The 18857-nt window shown below is 45.9% G+C and overlaps 1 protein-coding gene across 1 annotated transcript in view; it reads right to left on the reverse strand.

The window, feature by feature from the left end:
- The window catches only part of LOC126106234 (potassium voltage-gated channel protein eag), a 362209-nt gene that overhangs the window by 102327 nt on the left and 241025 nt on the right, over positions 1 to 18857 (reverse strand). The window contains exon 5 of the mRNA XM_049912462.1: positions 4854 to 5050. Within this exon, the coding sequence (XP_049768419.1) occupies positions 4854 to 5050 (197 nt within the window). The remainder of the gene's footprint in view (positions 1 to 4853; positions 5051 to 18857) is intronic.

Consider the following 18857-nt stretch of genomic DNA (forward strand, 5'->3'; position numbering starts at 1 on the left):
ACAACTTAAGTAAGTTATAAACGCCTTTATAACATCTACATCTATATACACATTCCACGATGCACGGTGCGTTTCATGGCAGATGGTTCCGTGTACCATTACTAATTATTTCCTTCCCTGTTCCACTCGGAAATAGGGCGAGGGAATAACGACTGTCTACAAGCAATCGTATGAGCCCCAATTTTTCCTACGTTCGTAGTTCTTACGCGAAATGTATGTTGGCGGCAATAGGATCGTTCTGCAGTCGGTCTCAAATGCCGGTTCTCTGAATTTCCTCAACAGTGTGTCGTGGAAAGAGCTTTTCCTTCACTCCAGAGATTCCCATTTCAGTTGCCAAAGCATTTCCCTAATACCTGCGTGCTAATCGAACCTACCGGTAACCAATCTAGTGGCATGCCTCTGAATTGCTTCGATGTCCTCTTTTAATCCGACATGGTGGGGATCCCAAACACTTGAGCAGTATTAAAAAATGGGTCGCACTAGAGTTCTATACACCGTCTCCCTGTTAGATGATCTAAACTTCTCAAAATTCTTTCAATGAAATGAAGTAATTCGTTTCCCCCATTACCAGCCTAAAGTGATCAATCCATTACCCAGCGTTCAATGACTAATCAGCAATCGGTAACGGATACCTTACGTTAGAGTTAGTTACGTTTCAATAGATCGCATTCACGATGCCACACTGAAGACTGTTAACGAAGGCCCGAGCATACGGAATAGTTTCGGTGAGTGGCTAAATGACTTCTTAAGTAACAGAACCCAGTAAGTTGTCCTCGACAACGAGTATTCATCATCAGAGACTAGGGTATCGTGAGGCGTGCCATAGGGAAGTGTGTTTTCTATATACATAAATAATCTGGCGGACAGGGGGGGCAGCATTTGCGGTTTTTGCTGGTGGCACTGTAGTGTACGAGAGAGTGTCATCGTTGTGTGACTACAGGACGACACGAGGTGATTTAGACAGTATTTCAATGCGCTGTGATAAATGGCAGGTAGCTCTAAATGTAGATAAAATGTAAGTTACTGCAGCTGAGAAGGAAAAACAAACGTGTAATGTTCGAATACAGCATTAGTAGTGTCCTGCCTGACACAGCCGCGTCGGATGAATATGTGAGCGTAATGCTGCAAAGCGATATACACTCCTGGAAATGGAAAAAAGAACACATTGACACCGGTGTGTCAGACCCACCATACTTGCTCCGGACACTGCGAGAGGGCTGTACAAGCAATGATCACACGCACGGCACAGCGGACACACCAGGAACCGCGGTGTTGGCCGTCGAATGGCGCTAGCTGCGCAGCATTTGTGCACCGCCGCCGTCAGTGTCAGCCAGTTTGCCGTGGCATACGGAGCTCCATCGCAGTCTTTAACACTGGTAGCATGCCGCCACAGCGTGGACGTGAACCGTATGTGCAGTTGACGGACTTTGAGCGAGGGCGTATAGTGGGCATGCGGGAGGCCGGGTGGACGTACCGCCGAATTGCTCAACACGTGGGGCGTGAGGTCTCCACAGTACATCGATGTTGTCGCCAGTGGTCGGCGGAAGGTGCACGTGCCCGTCGACCTGGGACCGGACCGCAGCGACGCACGGATGCACGCCAAGACCGTAGGATCCTACGCAGTGCCGTAGGGGACCGCACCGCCACTTCCCAGCAAATTAGGGACACTGTTGCTCCTGGGGTATCGGCGAGGACCATTCGCAACCGTCTCCATGAAGCTGGGCTACGGTCCCGCACACCGTTACGCCTTCTTCCGCTCACGCCCCAACATCGTGCAGCCCGCCTCCAGTGGTGTCGCGACGGGCGTGAATGGAGGGACGAATGGAGACGTGTCGTCTTCAGCGATGAGAGTCGCTTCTGCCTTGGTGCCAATGATGGTCGTATGCGTGTTTGGCGCCGTGCAGGTGAGCGCCACAATCAGGACTGCATACGACCGAGGCACACAGGGCCAACACCCGGCATCATGGTGTGGGGAGCGATCTCCTACACTGGCCGTACACCACTGGTGATCGTCGAGGGGACATTGAATAGTGCACGGTACATCCAAACCGTCATCGAACCCATCGTTCTACCATTCCTAGACCGGCAAGGGAACTTGCTGTTCCAACAGGACAATGCACGTCCGCATGTATCCCGTGCCACCCAACGTGCTCTAGAAGGTGTAAGTCAACTACCCTGGCCAGCAAGATCTCCGGATCTGTCCCCCATTGAGCATGTTTGGGACTGGATGAAGCGTCGTCTCACGCGGTCTGCACGTCCAGCACGAACGCTGGTCCAACTGAGGCGCCAGGTGGAAATGGCATGGCAAACCGTTCCACAGGACTACATCCAGCATCTCTACGATCGTCTCCATGGGAGAATAGCAGCCTGCATTGCTGCGAAAGGTGGATATACACTGTACTAGTGCCGACATTGTGCATGCTCTGTTGCCTGTGTCTATGTGCCTGTGGTTCTGTCAGTGTGATCATGTGATGTATCTGACCCCAGGAATGTGTCAATAAAGTTTCCCCTTCCTGGGACAATGAATTCACGGTGTTCTTATTTCAATTTCCAGGAGTGTAGAATGGAACGAGCACGTGTGCACGGTAGTAGGGAAGGCAAATGGCCGACTCGGTTTATTGGCAGGAATTCAGGAAAAAGCGAGACAAACGAGACCGCTTGTAGAATGATTGTGGGGCCGGCCGGAGTGGCCTTGCGGTTCTAGGCGCTACAGTCTGGAGCCGAGCGACCGCTACGGTCGCAGGTACGAATCCTGCCTCGGGCATGGATGTGTGTGATGTCCTTAGGGTAGTTAGGTTTAATTATTTCTAAGTTCAAGGCGACTGTTGACCTCAGAAGTTAAGTGCCATAGTGCTCAGAGCCATTTGAACCATTTAATAGCATGATCAGTTTTAGCAGTTTTACCAGTTGTTCTGTAATTTCAAGGCCAACCAGTGATACGGCAGGATGTTTCCCAATCGCTAAATCACCCCCTACTTTGCAAGTACCATGTACTAGATTGCAAATGCAGATAGATGACCGTGCAGTACATCCAATCGCTCATATACACCTAAGTATACCAGACAGCGTCCTGTACCGATGCACTTAGGTTACCTACACATTTCCAGCACATCGATTATAGTGCAACTATGTACGTTTACAACTGGACATCTTTACATGTATGGATGGGAGTCACAGAGTATTCTCGCATTCGTAGGATAAAGTTGGAGATTGACAGGTCCCCCCACATTGTCCTTGATCAGTCCTCCCTGCAACACAGTTGCCAATTTAATCTACAATTAACTAGAAGTATTAGGGTACTATAACCGCTACAATCCATGCCTTGTGAAGGAACGGAGTGACCAGTGTCTGTAACTGCTGTTCACCGAATACTGTTCTGCACCATACTTACTCATGGCACACATCTAAGTGCACGAGATCTCTCCAGATGCATGCATGTCCACTTCAGTCCGGAACCGCGCTGCTGCTACAGTCGCAGGTTCGAATCCTGCCTCGGGCATGGATGTGTGTGATGTCCTTAGGTTAGTTATGTTTAATTAGTTCTAAGTTCAAGGCGACTGTTGATCTCAGAAGTTAAGTCCCATAGTACTCAGAGCCATTTGAACCAGCATGTATGTCAAGGAGGAGAGTGTTGCTGTGATATAACAGATGGTTAACAAGAAATAAGCGGTTTATATATCACGGAGTTGCAGATGGATGGAGTCTGAAACAATTCACGTAAATCAACAATGCTATCAATTCAGAAGTATTATTCCAGTGTGTGGAGTCAGCACCAAAAACGTATCAGCATGAGAGAACTGATCAAAGAGATTAAACACACACTCCTATGGCTATACGTTTCTGTTCCTAAAAATTGTTAAAGCTATTTGGTTTTCAAAGTATTAGTCATGCGGAATGAAATGTTCTTAACACTCTAATGCTTGTGGGATCAATTCTTTAGTGCTGCTCCATTGTTTGCGATCCGCACAGGGTCGGATTAAAGAAAGACATCCACACAATTCAGAGGCTGCCTGCCAGATTTGTTACCAGTAGATTCGAACAGCACGCCAGTATTACCGAGATGCTTCAGAAACATATGAGAATCACTGGAGGTAAATGGTTCAAATGGCTCTGAGCACTATGGGACTCATCACTCCAGGCAAATGCCGGGATGGTTCCTCTGAAAGGGCACGGCCGACTTTCTTCCCGATCCTGCCCTAATCCGATGAGACCGATGACCACGCTGTCTGGTCTCCTTCCCCAAACCAACCAACCACTATGGGACTCAACTTCTGAGGTCATCAGTCCCCTAGGACTTAAAAATACTTAAACCTAACTAATCTAAGGACATAACACACATCCATGCCCGAGGCAGGATTCGAACCTGCGACCGTAGCGGTCTCGCGGTTCCAGAGTGCAGCGCCTAGAACCGCTCAGACACCCAGGCCGGCACACTGGAGGTAAGGCGACGTTCTCTTCGCGGAGCACTACTGAGAAAATTTAAACAACAAGCATGTGAGGCTGGCTGTAGAACGAGTCTACTGCCGCCAACGTACACTTCGCGTAAGGATCACGAAGATAAAATGCGAGATACACAGAATGTGGAGTCTGACACCTGCGATCATTTTTATCTTTATAATTTGCAGCCAATGCATTACAATTGCAATAAAGTGATGAGATGTTCAATCGACTCTTTTATTAGAACATGTTACGCGTTTCGGGATTACACCCATCTTCAGACATCACGAACTTCAACTCCTTCCTAATCAACCAGGCGTACAGACTTGACAAGTCAAAGAAACTGTCCAGTGTTATTCGACACTTTCTTTGAGTTGTCGTGCAACAAGCGGGTAAGCATGTGAGCCGTGACTCACCCGATGCCTGAGGTTGTAGGTGAGCACGAGGTTGCGGGCGAAGGAGTTGGCGAACGCCTGGTAGAAGTCGAGCACCTCCAGCAGCTTGTCGCGCTTGATGGTGTGCAGGTCGCAGTACGTGAGCGCCCGTACGTTGGCCGCCGACTGCCCCACTGCGCTGTCCTTCCAGAAGGAGTCGCCGAACACGTCGCCCTTGCCTGTCGGCCACCAACCAAATACATGAACAACTAGACAGTCAACATAGAAATTTATCTAGACAGAACATTTTCTATCTTGCAAGTTACATGACGCCTTTAATTATACACACATCAAAACAAGTTTTTATCACCCCGGTTCCCAGAACTCCTGAAGTTCGACATTGACTGTGGATATTGTATCACAGACACAGTCCCTATGACTGTTCAGAAATGTCTCTAAACTTGCCCAAAGATGTAAACAACCATGCATGAGCAGCGCCTATTAGACGGAAGGGGTCCGACAGCCGATCAGGTCCAGTCATTCCACCAGGAAGGAAGTACACGGCTTGTGTTGTCTGTAGTTCAACCATACCTAGACGGCCAATACTGCGGTTCGACCGCGTCCGCATTGTTACTTTGTGCCAGGAAGGCCTCTCAACAAGAGAACTGTCCAGGCGTCTCGGAGTGAACCAAAGCGATGTTGTTCGGACATGGAGGAGATGCAGAGAGACAACTGCCGATGACATGCCTCGCTCAGACCACCCCCTGCATGCTGCACAACTTCACTCCCGGCGCCCATGGCGAGGTCCATCTTTGCAACCACGACACCACGCAGCGCGGTACAGATGGACTCAACAACATGCCGAATGGATTGCTCACGATTGTCATCACGTTCTCTTCATCGATGAGTGTCGCATATGTCTTCAATCAGACCTTCGTCGGCGACTTGTTTTGTGGCAACCCGGTCAGGTTGAACGCCTTAGACACACTGTCCAGCGAGTGCGGCAAGGTGGAGGTTGCCTGCTGTTTTGTGGTGGCATCATGTGGGGCCGACGTACGCCACTGGTGATCATGGAAGGCGCCGTAACGGCTGTACGATACGTGAATGCCATCCTCCGACCGATAGTGCAACCATATCGGCAGCATATTGGCAAGGCATTCGTCTTCATAGACGACAATTCGCGCCCCCATCGTGCACATATTGTGAATGACTTCCTTCAGGGTAGCGACATCGCTTGACTAGAGTAGCCAGCATGTTCTCCAGACATGAACGCTATTGAACATAACTGGGACAGATGGAAAAGGGCTCTTTATGGACGACGTGACCCACCAACCTCTCTGTGGAACCTACGCCGAATGGCCGTTGAGGAGTGGGACAATGTGGACCAACAGTCCCTTGATGAACTTCTGGATAGTATGCCACGACGAATACAGGGCCTGAATCAATGCAAGAGGACGTGCTACTGGGTATCAGAGGAACGGTTGTGTATAGAAATCTTGACCACCACCTGTGAAGGTGTCGCTGTATGGTGGTACAACATGCAACGTGGTTTTCATGAGCAATAAAAAGGATGGAAATTATGTTTATGTTGATCTCTATTGCAATATTCTGCACAGGTTCCGGAACTCTTTGAACTGAGGTGATGCAAAACTTTTTTTGATGTGGTTAGATAATGTATTACATACTAGGAGATGAGAGGCAATGCTTATATTTGTGTAGCATAAGTTCAGAAAGAATATACAATGTACGTTATACAGTAGAGAAACTGGAAGAAATTTCAAAACGCAATATAAGAAACACAAGGAATTAAAACGAAAAAAGGAACGTAGGAAGAAAAATCCACATTCGCAGACCACTTTGTACAAGATAGTCACAAGGTATACGGAATCAAAAACAACCGGGCAATATTTCATACAATGACGAACGGCTGCTTTATGGACGTTTATGAAGAAAAAGAAATTTACACTCACATGAAGAAAGGGCAAGAGAGAGACCCTTAACGAGCACCTATTTCTTGGATATCCGTCGCCTAGGTGATGACAACTTCCTTTGAAGGTATTCCGCAAGCTGGCAGATGTAGCAAGCTCTTGTAAGCAATCGACGATGGGTACAAGCTATGCTAGAACCCTCAACAGTTTCCGGAGGTTCAGTTTTACTGGTTAGAGACTGCACGTTTACGCTCGACATGGGCCGTTCGTTCATTGCAATTACTTTATTCTTTTATTTATTCCAAATAATTACTTACAGTATTTTATTCGAAAAAAATGCAATTATTATTTCTAAACATACTAGAATATAACTCTTTTGACATAAAGCAAGTTAACAGTTTTAATGTATCGGACTGAACACTTGACGACATGTCCATTTTCCAGATGTCGTCATTGGGCGCGAAACCTTTCAAATCTTTTTGACTTTAGCTGTTTTTATCATTTGATGTAGCTTCTCCCCAGTATAACGTACGTTACAATCACTTTCTGCACTTGTAATATTCGTATATAAGCATTGTCTCTACTGTTATGTAAAAGAATGTTTACACATAAATAACATTATATTTGGCACTTTCAGATAAACTTGATAATGGCCTAATATACAGGGTGATCCATTGATCATGACAAGGCCAAATATCTCACGAAATAAGAGTCAAACGAAAAAACTACAAAGAACGAAACTTGTGTAGCTTGAAGGGGGGAGCCAGATGGCGCTATGGTTGGCCCGCTAGATGGTGCTGCCATAGGTCAAACGGATATCAACCGTGTTTTCTTAAATAGGAACCCCCATTTTTTTATTACATATTCGTGTAGTACGTAAAGAAATATGAATGTTTTAGTTGGACCACTTTTTTCTCTTTGTGATAGATGAGGCTGCAATAGTCACAAACATATGGCTCACAATTTTAGACGAACAGTGGTAACAGGTAGGTTTTTTAAATTAAAATACAGGACGTAGGTACGTTTGAACATTTTATTTGCGTTGTTCCAATGTGATACAGGTACCTTTGTGAGAACGCATGATCTTACAGCGTGATAATCTGTAAATACCACATTAATGCAATAAATGCTCAAAATGATGTTCGTCAACCTCAGTGTATTTGGCAATACGTGTAAACACATTCCTCTCAACAGCGAGCAGTTCGCCTTCCGTAATGTTCGCACATGCACTGACAATGCGCTGACGCATGTTGTCAGGCGTTGTCGGAGGATCACGATAGCAGATATCCTTCAACTTTCCCCACAGAAAGAAATCCGGGCACGTCAGATCCGGTGAACGTACGGGCCATGGTATGGTGCTTCGACAACCAATCCACTTGTCATGAAATATGTTATTCAATACCGCTTCAACCCACGCGAGCTATGGGCCGGACATCCATCATGTTGGAAGTACATCGCCATTCTGTCATGCAGTGTAATATCTTGCAGTAACATCGGTAGAACGTTACGTAGGAAATCTGCATACATTGGTCCATTTAGATTGCCATCGATAAAATAGGGACAATTGTCCTTCCTCCCATAATGCCGCACCATAGATTAAGCCGCCAAGGTCGCAGATGTTCCACTTGTCGCAGCCATCGTTGATTTACCGTTGCCCAATAGAGCATATTATGCCGGTTTTCGTTACCGCTGTTTGTGAATGACGCTTCGTCTCTAAATAGAACGCGTGCAAAAAGTCTGTCACCGTCCCGTAATTTCTCTTGTGCCCAGTGGCAGAACATGACGTTCAGAGTCGTCGCCATGCAATTCCTGGTGCATAGAAATATGGTACGGGTGCAATCGATGTTGATGTAGCATTCTCAACACCGACGTTTTTGAGATTCCCGATTCTCGCGCAATATCTCTGCTACAGATGTGCGGATTAGCCGCGACAGCAGCTGCAACACCTACTTGGGCATCATCATTTGTTGCAGGTCGTGGTTGACTTTTCACATGTGGCTGAACACTTCCCGTTTCCTTAAATAACGTAGCTATCCAGCGAACGGTCCGGACACTTGGATGATGTCGTTCAGGATACCGAGCAGCATTCATAGCACACGCCCGTTGGGCATTTTGATCACAATAGCCATACATCAACACGATATCGACCTTTTCCGCAATTGGTAAACGGTCCATTTTAACACGGGTAATGTATCACGAAGAAAATGCCGTCCGCACTGGCGGAACGTTACCTGATACCACGTACTTATACGTTTGTGACTATTACAGCGCCAGCTATCACAAAGCGAAAAAAGTGGTCCATGTGAAACATTCATATTTCTTTACGTACTACGCGAATATGTAATAAATATGGGGGTTTCTATTTACAAAACGCAGTTGATATCCGTTTGACCTACGGCAGCGCCATCTAGCGGGCCAACCATAGCGCCATCTGGTTCCCCCCTTCAAGCTAGACGAGTTTCGTTCTTTGTAGTTTTCTCGTTTGATGCTTGTTTCGTGAGATATTTGGCCCGGTCACTATCAATGGACCACCCTGTATAGTTTCAAATAAGCGACTGGTTTTTATCAATGTGTGTGTCCTGTTGGGCGCTAATCCGATGAGACCGTTTAGATCCTACGATGCGACGAGTACGGCCTTCCCGAACACAGTGATTCGGTATTCCCACGACAGTGATGGGTCCTCGACTAACGTGAGCAGCACAACAAACCGTATTACGAACCCTTCCAGGAACGCCACGTACCGTGAGAGGTGTGTGGACGGTCGCGCAAGGCGGGAAGCAAGGAATAAGTCGAGAAGCAATTAATGAATATTAAATCAGGTGGCAGATTCGGGACCTTATAATGAGGGACGCGCGAAGTGGCCGCGCGGTTTGAGGCGCCATGTCACGGACTGCGCGGCCCCTCCCACCGGATGTTCGGGCATGGTTGTGTGTGTGTGTGTGTTGTTCTTAGCATAAGGTAGTTTAAGTAGTGTGCCAGTCTAGAGACCGACGACCTCAGCAGTTTGGTCCCTTAGGAATTCACACACATTTGAACATCTGAACATTTTTAATGAGGAACAAACCGCTGCTGCATCCATAGTTCGCGTATCAGTTTTATTTCACAATATCTAAAGGTTCAACTGGGAATTAAAGCATATAAGTAATTACAGAAACGAAAGAAACCTTATAATAATAATTGATTTCGGGTGTCGTCATTTGGAAGGGAATTAATAATTCGTTCAGTAACGCGGGGTCCGACAAAAAGATTCAAGTTTAAAAGGTCTTGCACATGTGCATCTTCCGGGACACAGCGTGCACGCCGCAGCCGTCAGCGTTCATGTAGTGCATGTTTCTACCCACAGATGTCGCTTTATTCACTTGCTGGGATACTCTGTACCGGCGCATTCTAGTGCTCTTTCCACAGCTTGCAAGACAACCATGGGAAGATATTTCGCGTATTAAACATTTAAAATACTGTCACAGTCTACTCATTGAGACTTTAACTTTTATGTTAACAGTTTAACCCAGTAACACAAGTAATACAGTTAAGAACCGTGGTTTTTTATTAAGTCAGCTTGACTGACGGCACGTAAATACGCGTAATGTTTTTGATCTAGTATTTAAGAAATAGAGCACTTAGCGACTTCCAACGAACCTTATTCATGATTTCAAATAACATTAAACTAATGCAAGGTTTCCTATAACTCAGTTACACCCACATAATTTGTGACTCACTGACCACTGAACAGAATGACAACCGCACATATCTCGATGATCACCTGTTATTTCAATATCATTATTGCTATATCTTTAATCATTTCCGTCTGAAATCTGCATAATAAACGATAATTAGATGAATTTTATGTTTTATCGACTTCAGCTGAGCGTAGCCCTTCACACATTGAAAAGAAAAATCCTAAATGTAAGTATACATCGGAACAATCGGTTTAATCAACAATTTTCCTGATAATAATGTAACATGGAACAGAATGAGTCAATAATGGACAGTTAGTAAACAATAATTTTTAATTATGAAAGGAATAAATCTAAGGACGTTTATCACTGGTCATGAGAAATGATTTAGTTAATATCGAGCACATAATCACGGCTCACTGACAAACGCAAGCAGCTGTGAAGATATTCATCACTTATGTTTGATCGAAACCTTGATTTATTTTCGTCTCCGAGAAAAATCTTTCACAAACATATTTCGACCCGAACAAGTACATAACTCTCGCGGCTTCTCGGTGGAGGCGTGGAAGTCCTTGTTGTGAAAAATTTTCGTAGAATTCTTTTGTACTTCGCACTGTAAAGAACTTGTCCTTCAGTCTTGTATTGCGCTCTAGGTCGATCAGTTCCATCTGTAGAGCATTCGGAGCATCTTCAACTGACAACGAGAACGGTCGAGCAAAGCACAGGGGCACAGAAAAACCCGCCGTTCCAACGGCGGAGACTGCGCCAGGTTAGGTAACCCTTGGGGTAGTTTTGGAAGCGGCCAGTCCTAAGGCCCAGCAGCCGGCGCTAGCCGCTTGACCACCCAGAAAATTGGCGCCAGAACTACGCGTTCTAACCCAAGGCATACTAGGGTGTGCTGTCGACCGGCTAACGTAGTCCTCGGGCATCGCCGCTGGTGGATGTTCTGCAACGTGTTCTAGGAAGGTCCAGCAGCTGCCGTCTTGCCTGCGACCGCGTCTTAGTTATGCACACTCACCACCGTGCTACTGTAAAGTTTAAAGGTCTCTTAGCCACTTTATCAGGAATACAGAAATACAAGTCGCTGAGAAATGAAATAAATAGGAAGTGCAGGGAAGCTAAGACGAAATGGCTGCAGGAAAAATGTGAAGACATCGAAAAAGATATGATTGTCGGAAGGACAGACTCAGCATACAGGAACGTCAAAACAACCTTTGGTGACATTAAAAGCAACGGTGGTAACATTAAGAGTGCAACGGGAATTCCACTGTTAAATGCAGAGGAGAGAGCAGATAGGTGGAAAGAATACATTGAAAGCCTCTGTGAGGGTGAAGATTTGTCTGATGTGATAGAAGAAGAAACAGGAGTCGATTTAGAAGAGATAGGGGATCCAGTATTAGAATCGGAATTTAAAAGAGCTTTGGAGGACTTACGGTCAAATAAGGCAGAAGGGATAGATAACATTCCATCGGAATTTCTAAAATCATTGGGGGAAGTGGCAACAAAACGACTATTCACGTTGGTGTGTAGAATATATGAGTCTGGCGACATACCATCTGACTTTCGGAAAAGCATCATCCACACAATTCCGAAGACGGCAAGAGCTGACACGTGCGAGAATTATCGCACAATCAGCTTAACAGCTCATGCATCGAAGCTGCTTACAAGAATAATATACAGAAGAAAGGAAAAGAAAATTGAGAATGCGCTAGGTGACGATCAGTTTGGCTTTAGGAAAAGTAAAGGGACGAGAGAGGCAATTCTGACATTACGGCTAATAATGGAAGCAAGGCTAAAGAAAAATCAAGACCTGGAAGAAGCGTTCGACAATATAAAATGGTGCAAGCTGTTCGAGATTCTGAAAAAAGTAGGTGTAAGCTATAGGGAGAGACGGTTCATATACAATAATAAGAGTGGACGATCAAGAACGAAGTGCTCGTATCAAGAAGGGTGTAAGACAAGGCTGTAGCCTTTCGCCCCTACTCTTCAATCTGTACATCGAGGAAGCAATGATGGAAATAAAAGAAAGGTTCAGGAGTGGAATTAACATACAAGGTGAAAGGATATCAATGATACGATTCGCTGATGACATTGCTATCCTGAGTGAAAGTGAAGAAGAATTAAATGATCTGCTGAACGGAATGAACAGTCTAATGAGTACACAGTATGGTTTGAGAGTAAATCGGAGCAAGACGAAGGTAATGAGAAGTAGTAGAAATGAGAACAGTGAGAAACTGAACATCAGGATTGATGGTCACGAAGTCAATGAAGTTAAGGAATTCTGCTACCTAGGCAGTAAAATAACCAATGACGGACGGAGCAAGGAGGACATCAAAAGCAGACTCGCTATGGCAAAAAAGGCATTTCTGGCCAAGAGAAGTCTACTAATATCAAATACCGCCCTTAATTTGAGGAAGTAGTGAAACATGGACTGTGGGAAAACCGGGCCGGCCACGGTGGCCGTGCGGTTCTGGCGCTGCAGTCCGGAACCGCGGGACTGCTGCGGTCGCCGGTTCGAATGCTGCCACGGGCATGGGTGTGTGTGATGTCCTTAGGTTAGTTAGGTTTAAGTAGTTCTAAGTTCTAGGGGACTTATGACCTAAGATGTTGAGTCCCATAGTGCTCAGAGCCATCTGAACCATTTGGGAAAACCGTAACAGAAGGGAATCGAAGCATTTGAGATGTGGTGCTATAGACGAATGTTGAAAATTAGGTGGACTGATAAGGTAAGGAATGAGGAGGTTCTACGCAGAATCGGAGAGGAAAGGAATATGTAGAAAACACTGATAAGGAGAAGGGACAGGATGATAGGACATCTGCTAAGACATGAGGGAATGTCTTCCATGGTACTAGAGGGAGCTGTAGAGGGCAAAAACTGTAGAGGAAGACAGAGATTGGAATACGTCAAGCAAATAATTGAGGACGTAGGTTGCAAGTGCTACTCTAAGATGAAGAGGTTAGCACAGGAAAGGAATTCGTGGCGGGCCGCATCAAACCTGTCAGTATACTGATGACCAAAAAAAAAAAAAAAGCCAGTTCTGTAATGATGCTCGGATTCGACCGCCGTTTCGGTCGTTTGGCGATCACGAGTATTTCGCGGTGTTACGAAAGGGCAGCAGCGCCGGCCGTGTCGTAACGTTGATCGAAGTCTCCCGCTCCACCCCCGTTTTGTTGGCCACAGCTGGTTCTCGTAGTTCAGTATTCACTCTCCGAAATATTGTCAAACTTCTACAGGGTGATTTTTTTCCACAGAGTACAAACTCTACGGATTGATCGATGAGAGGATACAGAACAAAAAGTTTAATGAACTTATGTCCCGAAATGCATCGTTTCCACGCTAGAGCCGGACGGGGTAGCCGAGCGATTCTAGCCGCTACAGTATGGAAACGCGAGACCGCTACGGTCGCAGGTTCGAATCCTGCCTCGGGAATGGATGTGAGTGATTTCCTTAGGGTAGTTAGATTTAAGTAGTTCTAAGTTCTAGAGGACTGATGACCTCAGAAAAGTCTCACAGTGCTCAGAACCATTTGAACCATTTTCTTTTCCACGCTAGAGACCAGTTATTCAATCATACGTTGGTACAGAGACTGTGGTCTAATACGAGCTGTGCGATGGAGCCACAGTTACAGTATATGATGAAAATGGTTTCCATGTGCCTCAACTCAACGCATGCGTGTACTCGCCATAGCATGTTCTGTCCCACACGTTTACATCGGCTAAGCTGCATCCGAACAGTGTCAAAGGCAGCATGAATACGCTACTCCAGTATCTCTACATCTAGAAGGGGCTCTGCATACTTTTGAGACGGCCACACAACCATAAATGGCACGGTTTGACATCCAATGTTTGAGCAGGCCATGCAACTGGACCTCCTCGACCGATCCTTCGACTAGGGAAGACACGATTCACATGCGTCCGGACATTAACCGCAAAGTGGGTCGAGCACCATCATGTAGCCACATAACCCTTCGAATCGCCTATGGCTTTCCTTCCAACAGGTGAAGAAAACTCACCCGCAAGAAACGGCGAAAGTTCCGGCCTGTTAGGCGACGTGGGAGGAAGACTGGGTTCCTAAATACGGTCGCCTGTTATCCTGGCCCACACATTCCGGCTACACCGACGCTGTCACCATACCATGGGGGTTCTGCACACTACCCCACAGATGACTGTTATGAAAGTTGAAGGTATCACTCCGCGTAAAGGTGGCCTCATCCGTGAATAGGATGGATGACACAAGTCCGGGAATCATGGATACCTGGTGCTACCGACGTGGAATGTCTGTCGCTAGTAAGCCCTGCACACGCTCTACGAGGTGCATTCAAGTTCTAAGGCCTCCGATTTTTTTTTCTCCAGAGTGGAAAGAGATAGAAACATGCGCGTTCATTGTCAATACGTCCCAGAGATGGCAGCAGCGTACGGCAGATGGAATTTTACCGCGAGAATGAGAACTGTTTTAAATACTTAAAATGCCGACGTTTTCCTTACTTGAGCTGCGTGCAATCATTCGTTTTCTGAATTTGCGTGGTGTGAAACCAATGGAAATTCATCGACAGTTGAAGGAGACATGTGGTGATGGAGCTATGGATGTGTCGAAAGTGCGTTCGTGGGTGCGATAGTTTAATGAAGGCACAACATCGTGTGACAACAAACCGAAACAACCTCGGGCTCGCACAAGCCGGTCTGACGACATGATCGAGAAAGTGGACAGAATTGTTTTGGGGGATCGCCGAATGACTGTTGAACAGATCGCCTCCACAGTTGGCATTTCTGTGGGTTCTGTGCACACAATCCTGCACGACGACCTGAAAATGCGAAAAGTGTCATCCAGGTGGGTGCCACGAATGCTGACGGACGACCACACGGCTGCCGGTGTGGCATGTTGCCGAGCAATGTTGACGCGCAACGACAGCATGAATGGGACTTTCTTTTCGTCGGTTGTGACAATGGATGAGACGTGGATGCCATTTTTCAATCCAGAAACAAAGCGCCAGTCAGCTCAATGGAAGCACAAAGATTCACCGCCACCAAAAAAATTTCGGGTAACCGCCAGTGCTGAAAAAATGATGGTGTCCATGTTCTGGGACAGCGAGGGCGTAATCCTTACCCATTGCGTTCCAAAGGGCACTACGGTAACCGGTGCATCCTACGAAAATGTTTTGAAGAACAAATTGCTTCCTGCACTGCAACAAAAACGTCCGGGAAGGGCTGCGCGTGTGCTGTTTCACCAAGACAACGCACCCGCACATCGAAGTAACGTTACGCAACAGTTTCTTCGTGATAACAACTTTGAAGTGATTCCTCATGCTCCCTACTCACCTGACCTGGCTCCTAGTGACTTTTGGCTTTTTCCAACAACGAAAGACACTCTCCGTGGCCGCACATTCACCAGCCGTGCTGCTATTGCCTCAGCTATTTTCCAGTGGTCAAAACAGACTCTTAAAGAAGCCGTCGGCGCTGCCATGGAATCATGGCGGCCATGTGAAAAATGTCTACGTCTGCAGGGCGATTACGTCGAGAAGTAACGCCAGTTTCATCGATTTCGGGTGAGTAGTTAATTAGAAAAAAAATCGGAGGCCTTAGAACTTGAATGCACCTCGTAAGTGATCAGTGTAGTAACAATTGTCATGGCGAATGTCCCACACTGTCGTCTGGCTTACACTGTACTGGCGGGCCGACTGCCTGGTACTCACACGGCGCTCGCCTTCCACACTGAGTCACAATTTCCTCCAAGTCTGGTGTCCGCACGTTTCGGGTACATCTTTCATGATGTCCTGCTTCCTGAAACGACCTTGTCTCAGACAAACGGTGAAACAGTTGCAATCATTGAATGCTGTAGCTGTTGTCGGTGGGGATAGGTGTCCTGATACAATCTCGCTGCCCCCCGCCCGTTGCCATTTGCCCTTCCGTAAGTAAACACCATGACGGCAAGCTCTCGATTCGAACACGGAACCATTGTGTTCAACGTTGTATCACGTGCGCTACAAGGTGAGTCAGCAAGGGAAGTGAATCGCATCTAAAGTCGTCGGCACACGGACCGTGCTGTCGAGCGTTAACGTTGAGCGTGCCAAGGTCAACGTGCTGCTCAACGCCCAGGAACGATGCGACTTGTGCATACGGTACGTGGGCCCAAACGTGCTATACGTGATCGCAACGCACTCCAACGGCAGTTGACGGATGTTTCTAGTTCGTAAATCACACGGTTTACTCAACGGGCGCGCGTAAAATTTCCACATTAGCTGTAGTAAAACGCACTTTTCCTCCATCGTCCACGAAAAGGAAAGTACTATGTCCAATCAATAAGGACACAGGCTTATAAAAGTTCCATTACAAACAGTGCGGTACAAATTTGGAATACTTCTCCGCATAAGATAAACGTTATTTCATCATTCCCACTTTTTAGAAAAACCCCAAGGACAGACTTACTTGATCACTGTTCCTACCCAGCAGAATCTTTGCAACATGTGAATTATGAAGCGTAAAAGAAAAAGGAGCAAACTATCTTTAAAGTAGCGCAAGCTGACCTGTAGATTAAGCCAATCGAACAAAGTCACCCCTCAAAAAAAGGTGAACTTATATTTACATAACATCAGATATATACTTACATTAAACTAATAATTTAGTATCAGAACCTAATAAAAACGCGAATGTTATGAAAAAAAACTTAGAAGTATCAAGACGCGAACCACTACCTCCAACAAACAACCCAATACTGGACAGTGAGGCTACTCATTACCCCTTTTTTTTTTTTAATTCATTTTCTTCGATATAGTTCGTTGCTTTTTGCTGTGGGCGGACGTCACAAGACATCTGTTCAAGTTGATCGTTGATTCCTTGACTCAGTTTTTGTATTACTGAGAGCGCACTGCTATCTGACCGAACACGCTGAGCTACCATGCCGGCATACGCTAAATCAACATCACACCCCTCGCGTCTAATCATATTATGTTACCTCTTGCTGAAAACCTTAATCGTAGATGTGTTGCTACTTGAGATTTAATTATAACAAATTGTACCAAGTACATTGCGTTTTGGGTGGATCTTCAGTGTGTCGCTGCCTTCAAATAGCCTACTCTCATAATACGCAAGTTACAATAATTCTTTTGCCACGAATGTGATGTGTCTTATTATTTTATTGGAATGAATCACACTGTTAACAACGGTTTTTCCAGTGATTCTCAATTTGCTAGTGCTCAGAAACGGCATATATACATATAGGTTTGAAATGAATGCCAATATGTCGCCTCACAACTCTGTACTGAAGGGAGACAGCGTGCTTGTGACGTAGGTGGCGTTGTGCCATCTCATTGGTCAACGCTCAGACGCACGCTCAGAATATCTGACATGTCAGATATTGCTCTGCACGTTCGGAAAGACTCCCGAACGTGCTATTCCACGCTATGACGTCTGAAACTCGGCACGCTCAACGCTCAGCGTTCGGGTGCACGGGCCGTGTGCCGACGGCTTAACGTTACCAATTACTATCGCAGGAGAGAACGCTAGGGCATGACGCATGAGGAACAGTATCATCCACTAGGAGAAAACCGTGGATACTGTAATTGTGGCTTCATGGTACAGCTCTCAGTAGACCGCATTCTCAGTAACGAAGTATGAGTGCATGAACAACCTTCACACTGATTCTCTATTATTCCACTCACGAACAGGGCGCGGGAAAACCGAACACCTATATCTTCGCGTGCGAGCTCTGATTTGCCTTATTTTATTACGATGATCGTCTGTCCCTATGTAGGCCGGCGTTAACTAAATCTTTTGCATTCGAAGCAGAAAGTTGGTGTTTGAAATTTCGTGAGAAGATGTCGACGTAGTGAGAAATGACTTTCGTTCAATGATGTCCACCGCAAATGCTGTATCATCTCCGTGTCTCTCTCTCTCTCTCTCTCTCTATCCTATTTTTCGATAGTAAAAAAGTCTTGCTCTTCCTTGAATTTTCTCTCGATGTACTCTATTAATCCTATCCGGTAAGAATACCACACCGCGTAGCAGTACTGCAAAAGAGAACAGACAAGCGTAGCGTAGGCAGTCTAGAGGATCTGCTGCGTCTTCTGAGTGTTCCGCCATTCAAACCAAGTCTTAGTTTCGCCTTCCCCACAACATTTCCCACGTGTTCTTTCCAAGTTAAGTTTTACGTAATTGTAATTCCTAGGCATTTACTTGAATTTAGGGCCATCGGCTTTGACTGATTTATCATGCAAACAAAGTTTAACGGATTCCATTCAGCACTCATGTGGATAATCTCACACTTTTACTTATTTATGATCAATCGCCAATTTGCGCACCACACATATATATTATCTAAATCGTTTTGCAATTGATCTTCAGATGACTTTACTAAACGATAAATGACAGCATCATTTGAAAACAACCGAAGACGGCTGCTCAGGTTTCTCCTAAATCATTTATGTAGATAAGGAAGAGCACACGGCCTG

Source organism: Schistocerca cancellata, chromosome 10, assembly GCF_023864275.1.
Source record: "Schistocerca cancellata isolate TAMUIC-IGC-003103 chromosome 10, iqSchCanc2.1, whole genome shotgun sequence".
Classification (NCBI taxonomy): Eukaryota; Metazoa; Arthropoda; class Insecta; order Orthoptera; family Acrididae; genus Schistocerca; species Schistocerca cancellata.